General features: G+C 43.9%; 3 protein-coding genes across 5 annotated transcripts in view; 2 read left to right on the top strand and 1 right to left on the bottom strand.

Annotated features, from left to right (window-relative positions):
* The first annotated feature begins 391 nt into the window (after positions 1-391).
* Positions 392-3,320, top strand: LOC124008771 (glucagon-2). Its single transcript, XM_046320307.1, has 6 exons — positions 392-491; positions 688-788; positions 1,062-1,217; positions 1,793-1,909; positions 2,529-2,672; positions 2,887-3,320. Exons 2-6 carry the CDS (start codon positions 694-696, stop codon positions 2,909-2,911), a joined length of 537 nt encoding a protein of 178 aa, XP_046176263.1. The 5' UTR covers positions 392-491; positions 688-693; the 3' UTR covers positions 2,912-3,320.
* An 87-nt stretch (positions 3,321-3,407) lies between these two features.
* LOC124008772 (adenylate cyclase type 10-like) lies at positions 3,408-16,355 on the top strand. Its single transcript, XM_046320308.1, has 32 exons — positions 3,408-3,830; positions 3,974-4,078; positions 4,213-4,251; positions 4,359-4,502; positions 4,812-5,017; positions 5,136-5,226; positions 5,322-5,410; positions 5,646-5,837; positions 6,134-6,255; positions 6,639-6,715; positions 6,901-7,090; positions 7,309-7,364; positions 7,462-7,633; positions 7,906-8,098; positions 8,218-8,304; positions 8,423-8,703; positions 9,106-9,317; positions 9,482-9,613; positions 9,916-10,203; positions 10,351-10,662; positions 10,909-10,951; positions 11,043-11,256; positions 11,425-11,565; positions 11,677-11,843; positions 12,150-12,306; positions 12,668-12,872; positions 13,003-13,099; positions 13,174-13,289; positions 13,531-13,648; positions 13,854-14,049; positions 14,737-14,925; positions 15,564-16,355. The coding sequence occupies exons 1-32, from the start codon at positions 3,674-3,676 to the stop codon at positions 15,780-15,782; spliced, it is 5,007 nt and encodes a 1,668-aa protein (XP_046176264.1). The 5' UTR covers positions 3,408-3,673; the 3' UTR covers positions 15,783-16,355.
* The window catches only part of LOC124008769 (sodium-driven chloride bicarbonate exchanger-like), a 59,660-nt gene continuing 57,470 nt past the window's right edge, over positions 15,976-18,165 (bottom strand). For all 3 annotated transcript variants that reach the window (XM_046320304.1, XM_046320305.1, XM_046320306.1), the window contains one exon: positions 15,976-18,052. In XM_046320304.1, coding sequence (XP_046176260.1) covers positions 17,992-18,052 — 61 coding nt within the window. In that variant the 3' untranslated portion in view covers positions 15,976-17,991. The remainder of the gene's footprint in view (positions 18,053-18,165) is intronic.

The following is an 18,165-nucleotide window of genomic DNA, read 5'->3' as shown; positions in this document are numbered from 1 at the left end:
AGGTGTGTCCAAACTTTTGACTGGTACTGTATAAACACCCCAAAAATATTTTCCACCTCTGATTCTATCATAGTTAATAAAATCCACAAACACTGACTCAGCTTCCCATTTACAGTAAACACACACACACACACACTATTTGACAGGATGTCATCTTGTTTGATTTCTACACCTAAGTGACAGCTGTTTTCTCGCATGGATAATGCCACATCTTCCATTTTAAACAGACGTTTCATTGCGAGTTAATCCAATGCAACCAAACGGGGCCCTATGTGTAATGGATTGAGAGTAACAAATGGGTGTAACAGAGTGGGAGAGTGGGAGGATTGGGCCACCGGAGCAGACCTGGCCTCATGGCCATGCTATATAAGACCCCCACAGCTAGTCAGGTCAACAAGATACAACCACAAGGAACCAGGACTGAAGAAGAGGATCTCACTCTCTCTCAGATACACATTTCTTCTCATCTACCCGGATATTAACAGGAACAGGTGAGTTTCTTGCATCCAGGACACGTCTTAATTGATTTAGGAAAATCTGTTTCAAAACTGTATGAGTTTTTCCATTGTGAACAAAACCTTTGATTTTGTCAATGGATGTATGATTGATACGGAGCCTTTTGCTTGTCAATGTAAAATGGACATGACTGTCTTCGGCTAAGTTACTCAATTGTAGTTCTGTCTGCAGGTCACAATGTTTGGCATCCACTCCCTGGCTGGTGTTCTCCTCCTGGTCATCGTACAGAGCAGTTGGCAAGTTACTCTGCAAGAGGCTGAGGACAACTCAAGGTTCAGCTCAAAAAGTGTATATTTTCCATGGGGGGGGGTGATCACAATTCTCCATGGGGGGGGGATCACAATTTTCCATGGGATATTTTAACAAATATGTTCAGAACATATCAGAGAAAAAAAATGTACAGTATCAACGTAGAGTACAGACGGAATGACTAGTGTTTAACACATCATGTACATGTATCCAACAGCAACTGTCAATCATAATTAGACTATAATGAGGTATCTATCAGCAGAATTTCAGCATGAAAGATTATTCTTCTCCTGCAGCTTAGAGACAGCAGACTCACTATTGGAGGATTTGGTGGGCGTGCCTAACATGAAGAGACATTCCGAGGGAACCTTCTCTAACTACTACAGTAAATACCAGGAAGAAAGGATGGCTCAGGACTTTGTTCAATGGCTTATGAACTCCAAGAGGAGTGGGTGAGTGTTTCATCAGAGTAATATTATATATTTCTAGGCTCATGACTGATATTATACTGTGGGGTCGAGAAATAATAAGATATTTCTCATAATGACAACAAGAACAGTTCTGTTTTTTTTATTACACTTTTAATGTGATGAATACGGCATATCTTGAGATGAACAATCAAAGATTTGTTTGGAGAAGTTACAGATGCAAACTTCATCCCACAAACATGTGTCTAAAGCACCATGTATATTATGTTTATACATACAGAGAAAGGATAGTACTGAGCAACATATTCATATACACAGTCTTTCCAAGTCAAACAAAGTAACATGACGTCATTAACACTACTCATCACTTTGAAACTAATACCACCCATCCATTTTCATTATCAACTTATCCTCAACTAGTGTATTAATACATACACTTAAAACACAATGTTTGAATGTTTTACTAGCAAAGTTAGTGACACACAGTTATAAGAACTCAAGAGGCCATTTTTAGCTGAGCCAGAAAGATTTCACAGTACTATAATTGGTTGAGTGGAGTTTCGTGTTCATCACACCATTTCCTCTCTACCTCCATCTAGTGCTCCATCCAAACGCCATGCCGATGGGACCTACACCAGCGACGTGAGCACCTACCTACAGGACCAGGCGGCCAAGGACTTTGTTTCCTGGCTCAAATCAGGACCGGCCAGACGAGAGTAGGCCTCCCTTCACCCTACAGTACCAACCTCTTGTGTGTCATGTCTAACGCGAGAAGAAGAGAGAAAAGATAATCAACTACTTAGCTAATTGATCCATTGCCACACCGTCGCTTTCTGCTTTCTTAAGGCCTGTGTTGACATTTTATGTGGTCGTGCCCAATAAATCCCATGAAACTATGCTCTGCATTTATTGATACATTTATTGATATTTGCCCCTCGGATGGCTGTATTGACTTGGTTGGAAGAGAGCATATTACACAGTTACTGTGTGCACAAACACCTGTTCAGGGAGCCAAGGTGTCCTCTAATGCACAATGAATGACTACAGCTACAGATCACTACTTCAGAAATCATCCAATAGTCATAAGGCGCAACTAGAAAAGGGTACATTTCCTGAAGAAAATGTGTTCGGCCGACTAAAAGTTGAACCCAACCTGGTTGGTAATCATGTACAGAAGTATTGTGTATGGAAGTATTGAGTGTGGAAGTATTTTGTGTGGAAGTATTGTGTGTGCAAGTACTGTGTGTGGTAGTATTGTGTGTGGAAGTTTTGTGTGTGGAAGTATTGTGTTTGGAACCACTGACAAGTGTGTGTTATCTTGTGTACTGTACCTAGATCTGCAGAGGAGAGCAGCAATGGTCCAATGAGCAGAAGACATGTAGATGGAAGCTTCACCAGCGACGTGAACAAGGTCCTAGACAGCTTGGCTGCCAAGGAGTATTTACTCTGGGTCATGACCTCCAAACCCTCAGGGAAAAGGTAAACATCAGAACACAACCAGAAGCTGTATGAAATGGGACCCTGCTGCATTTATCGTGCACTGGGGCTCTGATTAAAACGAGTGAATTTGGTGCCATTTTGATCAATGATTTATTGTTGTCACACTCTTTTTCTCTGTATCTCACTCTCACACACTAAACTGTGTTACTGTACGGTGTCACAGTTTGATCATTTGGTTTATTGTTTATTTCAGTGACAAACGTCAAGAAGATCATTGAAAGAAGACAAACGCTTCCTTGTTCAAGAGAAACTTGGATACTGTGCTACAAATGATAAGCCTTGACAAAAACTGAAAGCCATACTAAAAAAGCCATACTGCTTAGCATTGTTGTAACGTTGATACAATGTTGGAAATACTTACATTGTTTACTCTACATTATGTGATAAAAAAAACAGATAATGTATTCTTCCTTAACTTTGTGGTGCATTTATGCATCAGTTGTCAAATTCTACAAATATTTTTCTATAAATTAACATTATTTTCTATATTTGTAATGTTGAAAAAAAGGGAACATGGTAAAAACTCAGATATAATGTGCAAAATTATCTGGTAACATTTGTGTGAATTAGGTTTTTTATTCTATATGTATCAAAACCTGCTCTGCAAAATTAAACTCTTTCATTGTGTTTGCTGTACTGTTTTTGACTAGCCATGCATCCATACCAATGGAATCCCAAACTATTTCACTTCATGGTGCTGACATTCAACTGTTGTGCCAATGATCGTAGTTTATGTACTAGTCTAGAGTTGAGAAGCTGTGTTTTTGCGTCTCGAAGAAGCTCTGTCCATGGTTCTGAAACCGAAATGCATGGCATTCAAGTAAGGTTTAGTTATCAAAAAAATACTTTTCATAGCTACTTGTTTTTGAATTGGTGAACCAGTTTATAGTGAAGAGTTGAATTCTAGAACGTTCACGGAAAAAAACGACCGTTCAGATTCGCTCAACGGAAAAATATGATGCCCCTAAACTACATCTAAAATGGGTTGGATAAAGGGAGAGGGTGAGATAGAGGACTCGTACAAAATAAGCAAAATAGCTGCCCATGTACCTGATCTTGTTGTCTACAGCACCCTCACCAACGATATCCCCTACGCAGAGAACTTTCATGGAGTCCTTCTCTTCGCAGATGTCTCAGGCAAGCTAATTTAGCTACATTAGCTATCTCGCTAGCTAACATGAGCTGGAATCCCGTTTCGATCTACATTTAGAAGCTAGCTAGCTAACGTTTGCTAACCCACCAGCTGGAAATCAACTAATCCATTTTGTATATTTTTTTAGGCTTCACTAATCTGACTGAGAAATTCAGTTTGAGTAGCAAGAAAGGCTATGGAGCAGACGAGTTGACACGCACACTCAACAGCTACATTGGCGAAATAGTCAGTCGTAAGTTAGCGATGGTTTTATTATTATTGCAACACAATATCAATCTAACGTGATGTACCGTTAGTTAACTTAACTTAGAATAAGTTAGTCTAAAAATAATATTACCAAGCAATGCTTTGTTGCCTGTATTTCAGATATCCTTGATGCTGGGGGAGATATTCTGAATTATGCAGGTAACAATAGGCTTCCATCTCAGCTTTTAGACACATATTCACCATGATCACAATTCCTAGTTACAGTGCTTTTCAACTCTTCATGGCCAAACAACGTTTAATCACAGGCGATGCCATCTTGGCTCTATGGACGGTGGAGCGGGTCCAGCTCAGTGAAGTAATCTCCCTGGTGGTCAAATGCAGCCTCAACATCCAGGACCAGTGTGGAGTCCGGGAGACGGAAGTGGGCTGTCAGCTAAAAGTTAAAATAGGTGCTTGTCTGAGTCTCCTACAGGCCGAGAGACATGTTTGTGCTATAACACCAGGGCCTGTATTCACAAAGAGTGCAGATCTAGGATCAGTTTTTCCTATTAAATCATAAGGAACACAATGCATTTCGCTGCACCTGCAATAACATCTGCTAAATATAACATTTGATTTTTTAATTTGAATAAGGGGGACCTGATCCTAGATCAGTACTCTACTCTTTGTGAATTTGTGCCCTTATTATCCGGTTACACTTGACTTTATAGGTAACTAGAACTTCAAATATGATACCCTTTCTCCTCTGCTGTCCCAAGGTATATCTGCTGGGAAGCTCTCCAAGGTGATCGTAGGAGACGAGATCAGTCAGTACTTTGTGGTGATTGGCCGGGCGGTAGACGAGGTGCGGCTGGCAGAGGGTTTGGCGGTGGCCAGCACAATCATCTTGTCACCTAACGCCTGGGAACTATGTGAGAGGGACAACATCGCCATTGACCCCATAGAGAACGAGAGAGCCGTGAAGGTGTGTGTGTGTTTGTGGATGGATGGATGGATGGATGGATACATTTATGATGAATGCCGTTTCAAGCAGGCAGGTGGTTGCTAGATGACTATATGTAAATGGTTGTCATTCAATGCAGGTGCGATACATTAAGCGAGAGCCCAGTTTCTCTGTTGAGAAGTACCAGGATTCAATAGGAGCGTCTGTAGAGCATGAAAAAGTGACAAGAGGTACCGTAACGAGAGTAGCTAGATATCAGCCTGTGATATTTCTACTTCTACGGTGGTGTTGTAACATCCTAACCAGACCTTTTTTTGGTCGACAGATTGTGCGAGGAGAGCATCTCGACTGATGCCAAACGCCGAGCTTGAGAAAACTTTACGGAAGTACATCATGAAAACGGTTTTGCAGAAGGTAAGAACCTACCTACTACCGTCCTCTTTCTGTACAATAGCAAAAGTTGTCCGTTTTTTTCCCCAAATCAGAATCACTATTTGTGAATGTATAAATGTAGGCTCTGTTTTAATGTCCACACTACCACTTACCTAGAATTAAGAAATGTATTGACCTAAACATTCTACTAAGTATGTTAGTACGGTCAATGGAACGCAGCCATGGTTTTCTATTCTGACCTCTCCTCCCTCGGTAGATAGATGACGACCAGCCTCTGGAGTATCTTTCTGAGATGCGTCCGGCCACCATAGTGTTTGTCAACATGCAGTTCAAGGGAGGAGAGAGTGACCAGGAGCAGTGTATGACCATCCACCAGGCTGCCATTGGCATCGGTCAGCAGATAGTCAAGCACCACGGGAGGGTCAATAAAGTGTTCATGTTCGACAAGGTCAGTTAGTGGTTTGTTGAAGATGGAATCCTGGGGGTTTATTCAGTAGGAACCAAATGAACGTAAACAGGCTGAAACAGGGAGGGACTAACCTGAACTTGTCCAATAAGAAATGCAAAATGTTTTGGTACGGTTTGAACAAATGAAAACAACCCAGCAATTCTCTGTTCCTGGTGGCAATGAGAAAAACTACAAACACAATTAACCGGAAACAGAAACAATGGGTGCACTCACCAATACGTTCTTCTTCAGTCAAACCCGCTGTATGTTTTTAAATAACAAGGAGTTTGTTGCAGGGCTGTACTTTCCTCTGTCTGTTTGGGCTCCCTGGGGACAAGCGGGAGGATGAGAGTGCCCACGCCTTACAGGCTGCCTATGGAGTACATGACCTTTGCCAGAAAGAGATCCGCAGCCTCAAGTAAGTCCCATTTGATCCTAATATTCTAAGACCACATGCCTTTAATTTTTATCAAGCTACAGATGTAGGATTTTAATTTTATCACCCTGTTGCAGGATCATTTCCCTGCAATGCAGGACATGTTAAACTTGTAGTGTATTTGAGGTTTAAAAAGGCTTTCTGAAGTTTGTAATTTCCACTTGATTTTCCCTTACGAAAAATGTATAAACTCCTACAAAAATGACCATGAATTATAATTTGCATAATAATTCACATTTTCTTTTGCTACAGGACTATTTTCCTGCTCTAGAAAACTGGCTCAAATTAAGATCCTACATCTGTATTACACTTGAGGGCAATATGTTGTATAGTTAGTTAACAAAAGGTCCAATGTTGTCCAACAGGACTGTCTCTGTTGGAGTAACCACAGGTCCAGTGTTCTGTGGTGTAGTAGGACATCCAGTGAGGCATGAATACACAGGTACAATCCACCATGACATCCTCTTGAACTCTCAGCTGGAACTGTGCTTTGCCACTGCCACCTTACTATAACCTGTTGTAGACTCTTTTATATATATTTTTTAAACTCACATAACTATTATGCTCAGATTTTGACCCGTTTGACCTATGCACTTTGAACTCTATCTCTGTGTCCTTTGCCGTTAGTGATTGGTCGTAAGGTGAACCTGGCGGCACGGCTGATGATGCACTACCCCGGGGTGGTGTCATGTGACAGCGAGACTTGCTACTACTCAAAACTGCCTGCGTTTTATTTTAACGAACTGCCCAAGAAAGCCATGAAGGGAGTCAAGAACCCTGGAGTCCTTTATCAGTTCATGGCCAATAAGCAGCAGATGTATGACCATCTGATGTGACCAACATCATTTATACTCCATTAACTCTTGACTGGTACTCACTTTCATATTGAGGACTGTACTATTGTCATGTTAGATAATTAAGTGTATTGTCGTGGCTTTCTTGTATTGAAAAGCTACATAATGAGACATATTGCAATTGTAATAAGACATTAAATAAAGGTTCATACATGCTTATAAAACAGAATCTCATCTCCAGAACTGTTGGTAAAGCACCCATGTCCGTGGAGAGAGAGGAGGGATATCCTCTTTTGGGTGAGTTTTCTCAGGTATTGACGATTATGAATGACATGCATTCATCGTGGAAGATCACATTGATTTGAATGATATGTTGCGCTCAAATGCTCCCTAGGCCGAGAGAAGGAAATTGAAGTGTACTCCAGCATGTTGAAGGGCTTCTTGGAGGCCAGGGCTGCAGGTCACAAGAACTACAACAATGTTTTGATCTACGAGGGACCTATCGGCTATGGAAAGAGCCGCCTACTGGCTGAGGTGGTATACAGAACAGCCAAGGAGGGAGTCAGGTTAGTGCCAGCTGGTAGTTTAGCCTGGTCCCAGATCAGCCTGGTTAGTTAGCCTGGTCCCAGCTCAGGTCTTGGCAACTACGATGGTCATTGTCATGCCAAATGCACAAACAGATCTGACACCAGGCTCGTTGATAATACAAACAGATATGTGCTGTATCCCAAGCCGTGGTCATTTAATTTCGTTGTAAGTCAACTCCAGTAGTGACAAAGAAAAATAGACATCAACGATGGGGGATTGGAAAGCATTTCTTCTGTCTCCTCTCTTTCAGAGTGATCTCTTTTGAGCTGGCCAAGACGGACATCAAGCAGTCCAACTACGCCCTCCAGACCCTACTGGCCATCGTCATGTCAGTTCAGAACTGTAAGAGCTACGCCGAGCGAGAGAGAGTCCTCCTCTCCAAGATCCTAGACCCAAAGATGAGGCAGAACCTCTGCCTTCTCAATGATATCCTGTTAGTCAAGGTAGGTCCTTGACTAACAGGTCTCTGAACTGTTGCTTTTCTAAAAGTTCTTGTTCTGTTTTCGTAGTAGCTAACGAGGGTAGGTGGGTCTTTTCTGTAAGATCTGTTCTATGCTTTTAGTTTCCTGTGTCGAAGGATGTGTCACTCATGGACAGTCAAACGAAGAACAAGAAGATGAGGAACTACTTTCTGGAGTTGTTTTGCAAGGTAATGTAGAAGAAAATCATGTGGATGATGTAACAACACGACTTAGGTGGGGAATTGATTGTTTGATTACTTAGAATCCAATTGATTGGTGATAACTACGTGTGTGTGGTCTGTCCAGTTCGCCGAGGACGAGCCGTGCGTGTACGTGCTGGACCAGGCTCACTTTGTGGATCGGTCCTCATTGACCTTCCTGCTTGAAGCATGTGAAAAAGCCTCGGTTCTGGTGTGTATGGCCCTTCTCCCCCACACCAGTCAGAGCGGGCCCTTCTCGGAGCTTAGCCGCATCATCAAGGACCCCCGGACCCTCTACCTTAACCTGCCTGGGTTGGAGCCCCCCGTCATCGCCCAGCTAGCCTGCCAGATCCTGGGGGTGGTCCGCATCCCTAGCGAGGTGGAGCTGTATGTGTACACGAACACACACACACACTGTGGTAATATACATACGTTACACATATCGACTCGCCGAGGGTGTCTCGGGGGGGAGTTGGGAGTTTCACACCTCACACACGTTCAGGTTACCCACTTGTACATACAGTGAAACAGGACAAATATAAGCACCGCAATTTGACCTTTGACCCCTCAAAGACAACTGAAGCATCGAATTCCAGAGGTAAGTAAAGTAAAAAGTGATTTATTTGAATTTACATTACATTTGAATTGGCTTGCCGACTGTATAGCAATTTTCTTAAGACTCATTCTAAGGCTGTCATTGTCTCAGAACATGAATATCTCACAGAAGAAGCCGGAGTTACCTCATGAAAACATGCCATGTATCAATTAAAAGTGTCATCTGTTTTATAGGTTCCTGGTGGAGAGAAGCCATGGAGTTCCATACTACTGTGAGGAGCTCTTAAAGAGTCTGTATCTGGGAAATCTGATCGTGATCGAGGAGGTGGAGGGGGAGGATGAGGCTAAAGACGTAGACATCCTGTTCCCTGAGCCCACCCTGGTGGTACACTGCTCCAAACCCAGCCAGGTGGGGCAAGAGGAGGACGCCAGGGCCGGAGCGCTGGGTAGGAAGATGGATCTGTTGGCTGAAAATGTCTTGAGTGGGAGGTCTCCCGGCCTATTAACACCCTTGTCTGTGAAACGGACAGACCTATTGGCTGAGAATATATGAGTGGCAGGTTTCCCAGCCAGTCAACACCCTTGTTTGTGAAACACTGTAATGTTGCAGGTCCACCCAAGGCATCCATGTTGAAATCCCGCAAGATCACAGCCCTGGACCATTTTGTTGACCGTGCTTTGGTCTGTTTTGTCGGAGAAGCTGCCAAATTCCACGAAGTTCCCATCCCTCTGACATTGAAAGGTGTAGTACAGGGTTCCTGCATTCTGCCCCCAAACACAATGCAACCTCATCTCATTAGTCTTATTTGATAGAAATGACTCATAAATAAAACACTAAAATCATTAAGGATGTTTTCTGTTCAGGCATGTCTATTGGCCTACTAATAATAAGTTCCATTTAGCTGACACTTTTATCCAACGCGACTTAGTCATGCATGCATACATTTTACATATGGGTGGTCCCGGGAATTGAACCCGCTATTCTGGCGTTGTAAGCGCCATTCTCTACCAACCGATCTACTAATAAAAGAGAATTCTATTCAGGCATGGCCCTGGCCCACCTAGACCACCTGCAGCCGGCCGACCAGATGGTGGTGAAGTGTGCTGCCATCATCGGCCAAACCATCACCACGCAGATGCTCATCAACATCCTGCCAGAATCAGAAAACCCCGACAAGCTCAACCTGTCGCTCACCTCCCTGTTCAAGTCGGGCACGTTTGAGTGCGGCTCCAAGCCCAAGCAGTTCACCCAGCAACTCACCAAGGAGTCAGAGTGTTGGGATGCACTCAACTGCTACTGTGTCCAGGACAGCCAAGAAGACGTCCGTGAAGGTCAGTAGTGGAGCTGAGGCTAGTGCAAACAAGGAAAACTTTCACTCTCTCTACCTCTCTCTGTCTCCCCTCTGACTCTCTCTACCTTCCTCCCCCCAAATCTATCTCCCACTCTCATGTATATTTCTCTCGCCCCCCCCCTCTCAGAAGTGTCAGGCAAGGCGTCTGTGGACGGTGCGTGGCGCTGCAGGGTGATGCGTTTCTGTACGGCCCTGGTCAAGGAGACGGCCTACGAGCTGTGGCTGAAGGAGCAGAAGAGAGAGATCCACCAGAAGTGTGCCAGCTACCTCCTCAAGCAGGCTCACCGCTGCAGGGACTGCGGCATCGCCGAGTTTATCTTCGGCCACAAGGCGGCTATAGGGAACAACCTCATCGAGATCCACCCGAGTTTGCTCAACGTACAAGAGTCTGGGGAGGCCCTGTTCCTGGGCCAAAGTACTACACTGGGGCTCCCCAAGGGTGAGTGATGGACCCACTGACCTCTCCGCTAGAGAAGCACACGCAAGCTGAGAAAACGCACACAAACACTCCCTGAGAGGCAGACGCAAACACTCATGCTCGGCCAAACACACACACACACACAAACACTTCACACGCACGCTCATGCAGATTGACACTAGTGACGCTGTAACCAACTGATCTAAGTAACCATTGAGGGTTGATTTGACGTGTGCTGTTGGTGTTGTTCTCCTCTCCACCTCTCAGAGACTATACAACTGAACCAGGTCAGCCCTTTGCATCCCAACAGGTAAGGTTTTATATTCTACCCAGATCAGCTGGCCAGTAATACAAGTGGGCTGATTCCATAACAAATGTATTTGTGTGTTTGCGTGTGTCAGTGAGGAGGACGACTTCTTGTTGAAACTAGATTCTATGATGAATGAGTACAACACCACAGTGGACAGAACCAGGAAGTGTAGGTGTGCCCAGGTGACGGAGTGTGTGCTGTGCCCCATGGTGCGCCACTGCACAGGCGTGGGCGACGTACCCAAAACCTTTTATTACCTGCTAGAGACCGCCGCAGCATCGGCTTACCTCTCCAACAACCTCAAGGTGTGTGTGTGTCCTTTACACTTTTTTCTGATCTGTTCATGCTCATACATAAATTCTCTCTCTCTCTCTCTCTCTCTCTCTCTCTCTCTCTCTCTCTCTCTCTCTCTCTCTCTCTCTCTCTCACTCTCTCTCACACTCTCTCTCTCACACTCTCTCCCTCTCACACAGGCCCTGTCCTATTTAAACGAAGCCAAGATCATACTGGATAATCTGAAAGTGGGCAAGCCAGCCTTTGAGACTGCCGACCCGAAAGTCAAAGTGAAAATCAACAACTTTGAGAGAGCCTGTATTTTCCGTCTCAGAGGGGAGGTAACAGTTCACCGAAATGATATTTATGATCTCAAAGGATAAGGACGATTTGAATGTATACGAAAATAGTGCTTTTCTCAAACTAAAGTGTATAGTGTGTTGTACATTTAGGTGTTGTACAACACAGGCCAAATCGAGGAGGCTGAGAGCATGTTTTCCAGCGCCCTACGGCTTCTGAACAGACGTCTCCCTACGAACCGCGTGGCCATGTCCCTGAAGTATGTCTGTGAGAAGATGAAGCGTCTGTGCTACAGATTCAAGAACCCTGACAACCCTGGGTGTGTTCTCTGTTCAACAAGCCCCTATAAAGATTAAACCAATTTTATATACAGCAAGCACTATAATATCAACTATTTTCCGTTTATTGACGACAAAATACGACAACATACCGTAACCTACAATTAAGTCATTTATCTGCATTCAACTCCAACAGTAAAAAAAGTTTTATAAAGGTAAACTCTAGCACAGTGGTGATGTAGGCGCTCCACCCTCAATTGAGTGGATCTTACAATCGTGTGCATGCTGCACTTTTTAAAGGTTTTGTTGTTTAGATGTTGTTATTGTTGTTGCCTTGGTGTCCAAAGAGAGAAGAAGCTGGCGTTCCTCCACGAGCAGATCTGCTGTCTGTCGTACATGTGGCAGATCGGCTGCATGAGGAGAGCTCCCAAGAACATGCTCAACGCATCGCTGGCCATCACTATGGAGATGAACTCAGCCCAGAAGAGTGCAGAGGAGACCAAGGTGGATTGTTTACTCTGCTTCTCTGTTTTTTACAGGTAAACGGGGGGGGGGGGTTTGTTCGGTCAGTGGAAATCTCAAATACAACGTGGCTCAGTGTGTTGAGAGGGAGAGGGGGGAGAAAGAGAGACACTGTTCAGAGATGGATTCATCAGGAAATACAGATTATCTGACATTGTCTAAGTCTTCCATCCTTAAGAGAGTATACAGCTGGGATCGTCAACTAGATTCAGCCATGGGACAATTATATTCTTGAGCGGATGGGCAGGGGGCTGGAACATAATTACAAATCATTTGTAGACTGCAAATTGACCATAAGAATCCCATTGACTAAAATTCGCAGACACACCACCTCTGTCTATAGATCATCTTCTCGTGCATCGACTACCTCCAGTATTGTCAGCTGAATGGCCAGGACGACCGGTGTAAGATCTATGAAAGAATGCTGTGTGGAACCTGTGTTGAGCTGCCTGACTGCATGGAGGGCCTGATCCTCACCAGCTACTTCATACGCTCCCTCTCCATCGTCAAGCTCTGCTCCGGAGCCCTGCACGACTCCATCCAGTATGGTGAGGAGAGGAGTGGATGTGTGTGTTCGGTTTAAACAAATAAGTGTGTAAGCAAGCAAGCAAGCGAGACAGATGGAGAAGAAATAAATAGCAAAAAAGTTTCAGTATTGAAAGTAGTTCTACTTCTCAGGTCTCCGAGCAGAGCAGATCAGCAAGCTGACGAACCGCCGGGGCCTGGACATGTTGGTGATCTCTGTCCTTCACACACCCCTCCTCCTCACACAGAGGTGAAGCACTACTTCTACTAGTTTCTTTTACTGGGGTGTGTACCTTTTCTACTGTTGAATATTATGATACCCAGGTATGAGGAGTGTGTCCAGCTGATGCAGAGTCTGGAGTACCTGGGAAACAGGACCGGCATCAGCACGGCTAAAGGCTGGTTCTATGCAGGCTGCTTTGACTTCCTGCTCTACTCAGGCAAGTTGGATATTCCATCACTGTGGGACACCATCTCCACGTGACATATGTTAGTTAATGAACTAATGGATAATGATTAGAAATGCCATTTAGTTTTTATCCAAAGTGACTTAGTCATGCGCGCCTACATTTTACGTATGGTTGGTCCTGGGAATCGAACCTCCGTTGCGAGCTCCGTGCTCTACTAACTGAGCGACAGAGGACCACTAGCATAGGTTGGGTCTCATGGTGTGTGTTCCAGGCTTTGCCTTCCGTCCGTTTGAGGAGTGCTACACCTTTGTGGAGGAGTCCCAGTCAGACCCTAACCTGGTGGCTGACAAGAGTCTGATGATGAACCTCTACTCTGCTCTGGCTCTGTGGTCAGTGGACTGATAGAAGTGTTATGAGTAGAGCGCACATGATAATTTTCTCTACTTGCCAGAGAGGCATTTCTGTTCTACATAACATATTTCTAGCTGAACGTTGTACAATGTTGTGCCTTTCAAAATGCAGCCCTAAGCTATACTCTAGTCCACCCTACTATCTTTGCTGTCTGTGTGTGTGTGTGTGTCCCGTTCGGCCTAGGTATGCCCGTCTGTGTGAGTGGGAGAAGGCCTGTTTCTTCTACACCAAGGCCTGTGGAGTGACCCGACAGGCTCCCTCATCCATCCACTCCATCAACGGCGTGGTCATGTTCCTGGAGTGTCATGTGCTGCTGTTCAGAAAGGCCCTGGTGGAGCACAACCAACACATCAAAGCCATCTACCAGAGCACACAGAAGGTAGCCTAGCGACGGGTAGCCAAGCGACAGGTAGCCTAGCGACATGTAGCCCAGGTAGCCTAGCGATTTAGAGCGTTGGGCCAGAAACTGAAAGGTTGCTGGTTCGAATCCCCAAGTCGACGTGTTGAAAAATCTGCCGTCGTGCCCTCGTCTGCTAAATGACTAACATATATGCATGAGCAGGTTTATGCACACACTCACACACACTCACACACACACTCACACACGCTCACACACACTCACACACACGCTCAAACACACTCACACACACGCTCACACACATGCTCACACCCACTCACACACACGCTCACACATGCTCACACACACTCACACACACACTCACACACACGCTCACACACACGCTCACACACACACACACTCACACACGCTCACACACACGCTCACACACACTCACACACACTCACACACACTCACACACACACGCTCACACACACTCACACACACGCTCACACACACTCACACACGCTCACACACACTCACACACACGCTCACACACACCCACATTAGGACGCTCTGTCTTTCTCTCAAGCTCTCCCTCACGCACATATGCCTTCACATGCCCCCACACACACAGTTGTGAATAATGTACCTTTAGAAAACTCACACAGCCAAATGATAAATGTTTTCCCTGAAACTGTCCTAATAGCCATAGTATTTCTTATGCAGCACTTCACAGAGTTCAACCGGAAGTACTCGACCAGCAAGATGTACTTGCCCCGGGTGCTGCACCTCAGAGCTTACATGTACGTGCTGGCGGGCCACGAGGATCTGGCCAACGCCATCCTCAACAAGGCTTTAAAGCTGTGTCAGCAGCACGGCAACAAGCTGGAGGAGAGCTGGATCACACAGAACCAGGTACAGTACTGGAGGAAGGGCCTGAGATGACAAAACTCACACACACACACAATCAGGCAGAAGGATGTATTGGATGCATGGCTCATCTCACACACCGCGTAATGAGTATTCACAGGAGGCTGCTGAGGGGGGGACGGCTCATAATAATGTCTGGAATGGAGCGAATGGAATGACAGACACCTGGAAACCATGTTTGATACCATTCCACTGATTCCGCTCCAGTCATTACCACGAGCCCGTCCTCCCCAATTGAGGTGCCACCAACCTCCTGTGATGTGTATGCAGTCATCACACACACAGAACAGAAACCTCAACCACATGCATTTAGAAGACTGCAGTTACACGTCGTATACCATGTAGTACAAGCCAGTGGAGGCTGGTGAGGGGAGGACGGCTCATAATAATGCCTGGAATGGAGTGGTTGGATTGGTATCAAACACATGGTTTATGTGTATCATGCCATTCCATTTACTCTATTCCAGCCATTATTATGAGCCGTCCTCCCCTCACCAGCCTCCACTGTAGTAGATGTATTTTCTCCTTGACAGCCTACACAAGTAGAGTGTAGTGCGTATTAGTATGTATTATTTATTTCTTTATTTAAGGACATTTCTAATATTCTCTGTCTACCTCTTCAGATTTCGTGGTTTGGCGTGTTCAGGCAGAGTACCAGCAACTGGTTCACTTCCACTTTGACCATGCCCAGCTGGGAGGAGGCTAGGGGGATGGACCCAGAGGAGCTGGCCCATACCCGCTACACCCTAGTGGGTGTGGGGGGCGAGATCTGGGCTGACAACTCCAGCCTGCACCTCGCCCCAAAGGCAGAGGACACCCAGCTCCTCAAAGGCCAAGGATAGGGACCCGGTTCCTTTATTGAGAGTGTGGAGAACACTGTATATAGGGAAAGCTATTGGAGCAGATAGGAAGGAAGTAAGGTCATTGGCGATTTGGTTTTGAACTGTGATGTGTTAGGGGTTAATGAGTGTTGGTATCGTTTCATCTCGATCAGAAGTGGTTGTGGCCAAGATATGAACGTTCACCAAATGAAAGGATGTTTCAGTCACTTTATTGTTTCCTACATTTCTCTCTCTGTCGTATATAACAAATCACATTTATAATAGAACAACAAATATCTGAATTGATCATTTTCCACAGATGAGTCGATAAACTCTGAAACATAACCTTGTTTTCAGCTATCAATACTAAATTTAAAAAGGCAGATTTCCACAAGTAAAGTGGCCAAAATTTGATATTGATCCATTCTTATTTCTCTAATAAGTCAAATCCATCAACAACACAGTACAATGGGATAGACATCAACGACATAAAAACCACGAGTTTTCACTTACCCCAATTCAAAGTTTAGTAACATATTAGTAACACTTTACACATGAATAAAATATACTATGTATAGTACATCGTTAAGAGTCTTCACTTTATTACATTTTGCCCTTTCTCACAAAGCTATTATTGCATTTCTATCAATTAATCACAACATCCCTGTCGAAAGACACTGCTAAGTTTGATTCACCTTTGTGCAGGTGTTTAAATACAGTTACTGGTAGTTCAGAATCAGAACACAACATCACTTTGTAGGTGTCAAACAAACTGGAATGCAGGAGAAGATATCACATAATGTACCGACAGGGTGACTGAAACAATATGCCGGTAAAGACACATTTGTATGCCCGTGGAACACACAGGTACAGTGCCTTCTTGAAAGTATTCACAGCCCTTGAATTTTTCCACATTTCGTGTTACAAAGTGGGATTAAAATGAATTTAAATACAGTAATATATCTTGATTAGATAAGTATTCAACTCCCTGAGTCAATACATTTTATCTTTTCATTTTGAATGAATTTGTTAATTTCAAAAAACAATTCCACTTTGACATTATGGGTTATTGTTTGTAGGCCACTGACCAAAAAAATCCAAATGTAATTACATTTTAAATTCAGGCTGTAACAACAAAATGGGGAAAAGGTCAAGGGGTGTGAATACTTTCTGAAGGCATGGTATCTCTACATGGTCATCAAACGACTTCAAAGACAATTTGATCGTTAAAACCAGAGATCCTATAAATGACTACATGGTGTTCATTGAAAGTCTATGGTTAAAACCCTAAAGGAATCACATTCCCAATAGGTACAGAATGGCAGGGCTATGCTGCTACGCTAACTGGAATGTAATGGTCCCCAATGCCTGAAATATAACACTGGCCTGTAATGGAGAAAGAATACTATCAACAAATCTTCTGGAAAATGGCAGTGAAAATTTTACAAATGAGATTTCAAGAAAAAAAAAACGTGTACATTTAACACTTTCATTTGATACATATACAGTATACTGTTTTCGTATCGTTAAGTGCAGAGACCCGACAGTGATGTCAAATTATAAAACTAAACACATCGATTATTCCATGAACAAGATTTTTGTTGTATACTGTAATTGATTTTTTTTAAAGGATTACTATGCTGAAAAAATAGAAAAAAACATACAAAATACAAACGATTCCATTAAAAAGTAAGGTTGCTTTAAAAACTATTTGGTTGAGACAGATGTAGGATCTTAATTTGACCACCCTGTTGCAGAAATACTAAACCTGTAGTGTATTTACGGTTTAAAAAGCCGTCTGAAGTTTTGTAATTTCCCCGTAAAAATGTCAGACTTGATTTTACCTTATGAAAATATGTTCAGCCCTTACAAAAATGTCCATTAATTATAATCCATACTTCAGGATTAATTTCCTGCTGTAGCAAACCTGCTCAAATTAAGATCTTACATCTGTAATAAATTGGCCCACGGGTAGATAGACATAATAATATGAATTCCTTGCTTCCTCTGTTGCTGGTATCACCATACATTGACATACATAGAAAATAATCACAGTTAATGTTTGTTGGTTCCTCCATAGGGTAACACTGTTTCTAAAAGATTTACACGAGTTGCACATACACACACAGTCTTACATGACGAGAATGCATGGTGCAGCACAGTTCAGAGGTGGTCGAGTGTGGCACGTTAGGAGTTATTTTCCACAAAACGGTGACGAAGCCGGTATGGATCACAAACTCGTCTCTCTGTCCAACTTAGAGTCCTTCCTCTTTTGTCTTCTCTCGCAACCACTGGAAAACAGAAGGCTATGTGTCACAAACAGCATTAGAGGAGACACGACATATACCACTGAACTGACCAGCTGGATGGCATTGTGTATTGGAGCCTTGCATGGCAAAAGTGT

The sequence above is a fragment of the Oncorhynchus gorbuscha genome, linkage group LG21 (genome assembly GCF_021184085.1).
Source record: "Oncorhynchus gorbuscha isolate QuinsamMale2020 ecotype Even-year linkage group LG21, OgorEven_v1.0, whole genome shotgun sequence".
In the NCBI taxonomy this organism is placed as follows: Eukaryota; Metazoa; Chordata; class Actinopteri; order Salmoniformes; family Salmonidae; genus Oncorhynchus; species Oncorhynchus gorbuscha.
Note: the sequence above shows the minus strand (reverse complement) of the source record. Positions and strands in the feature narration are given on the sequence as shown.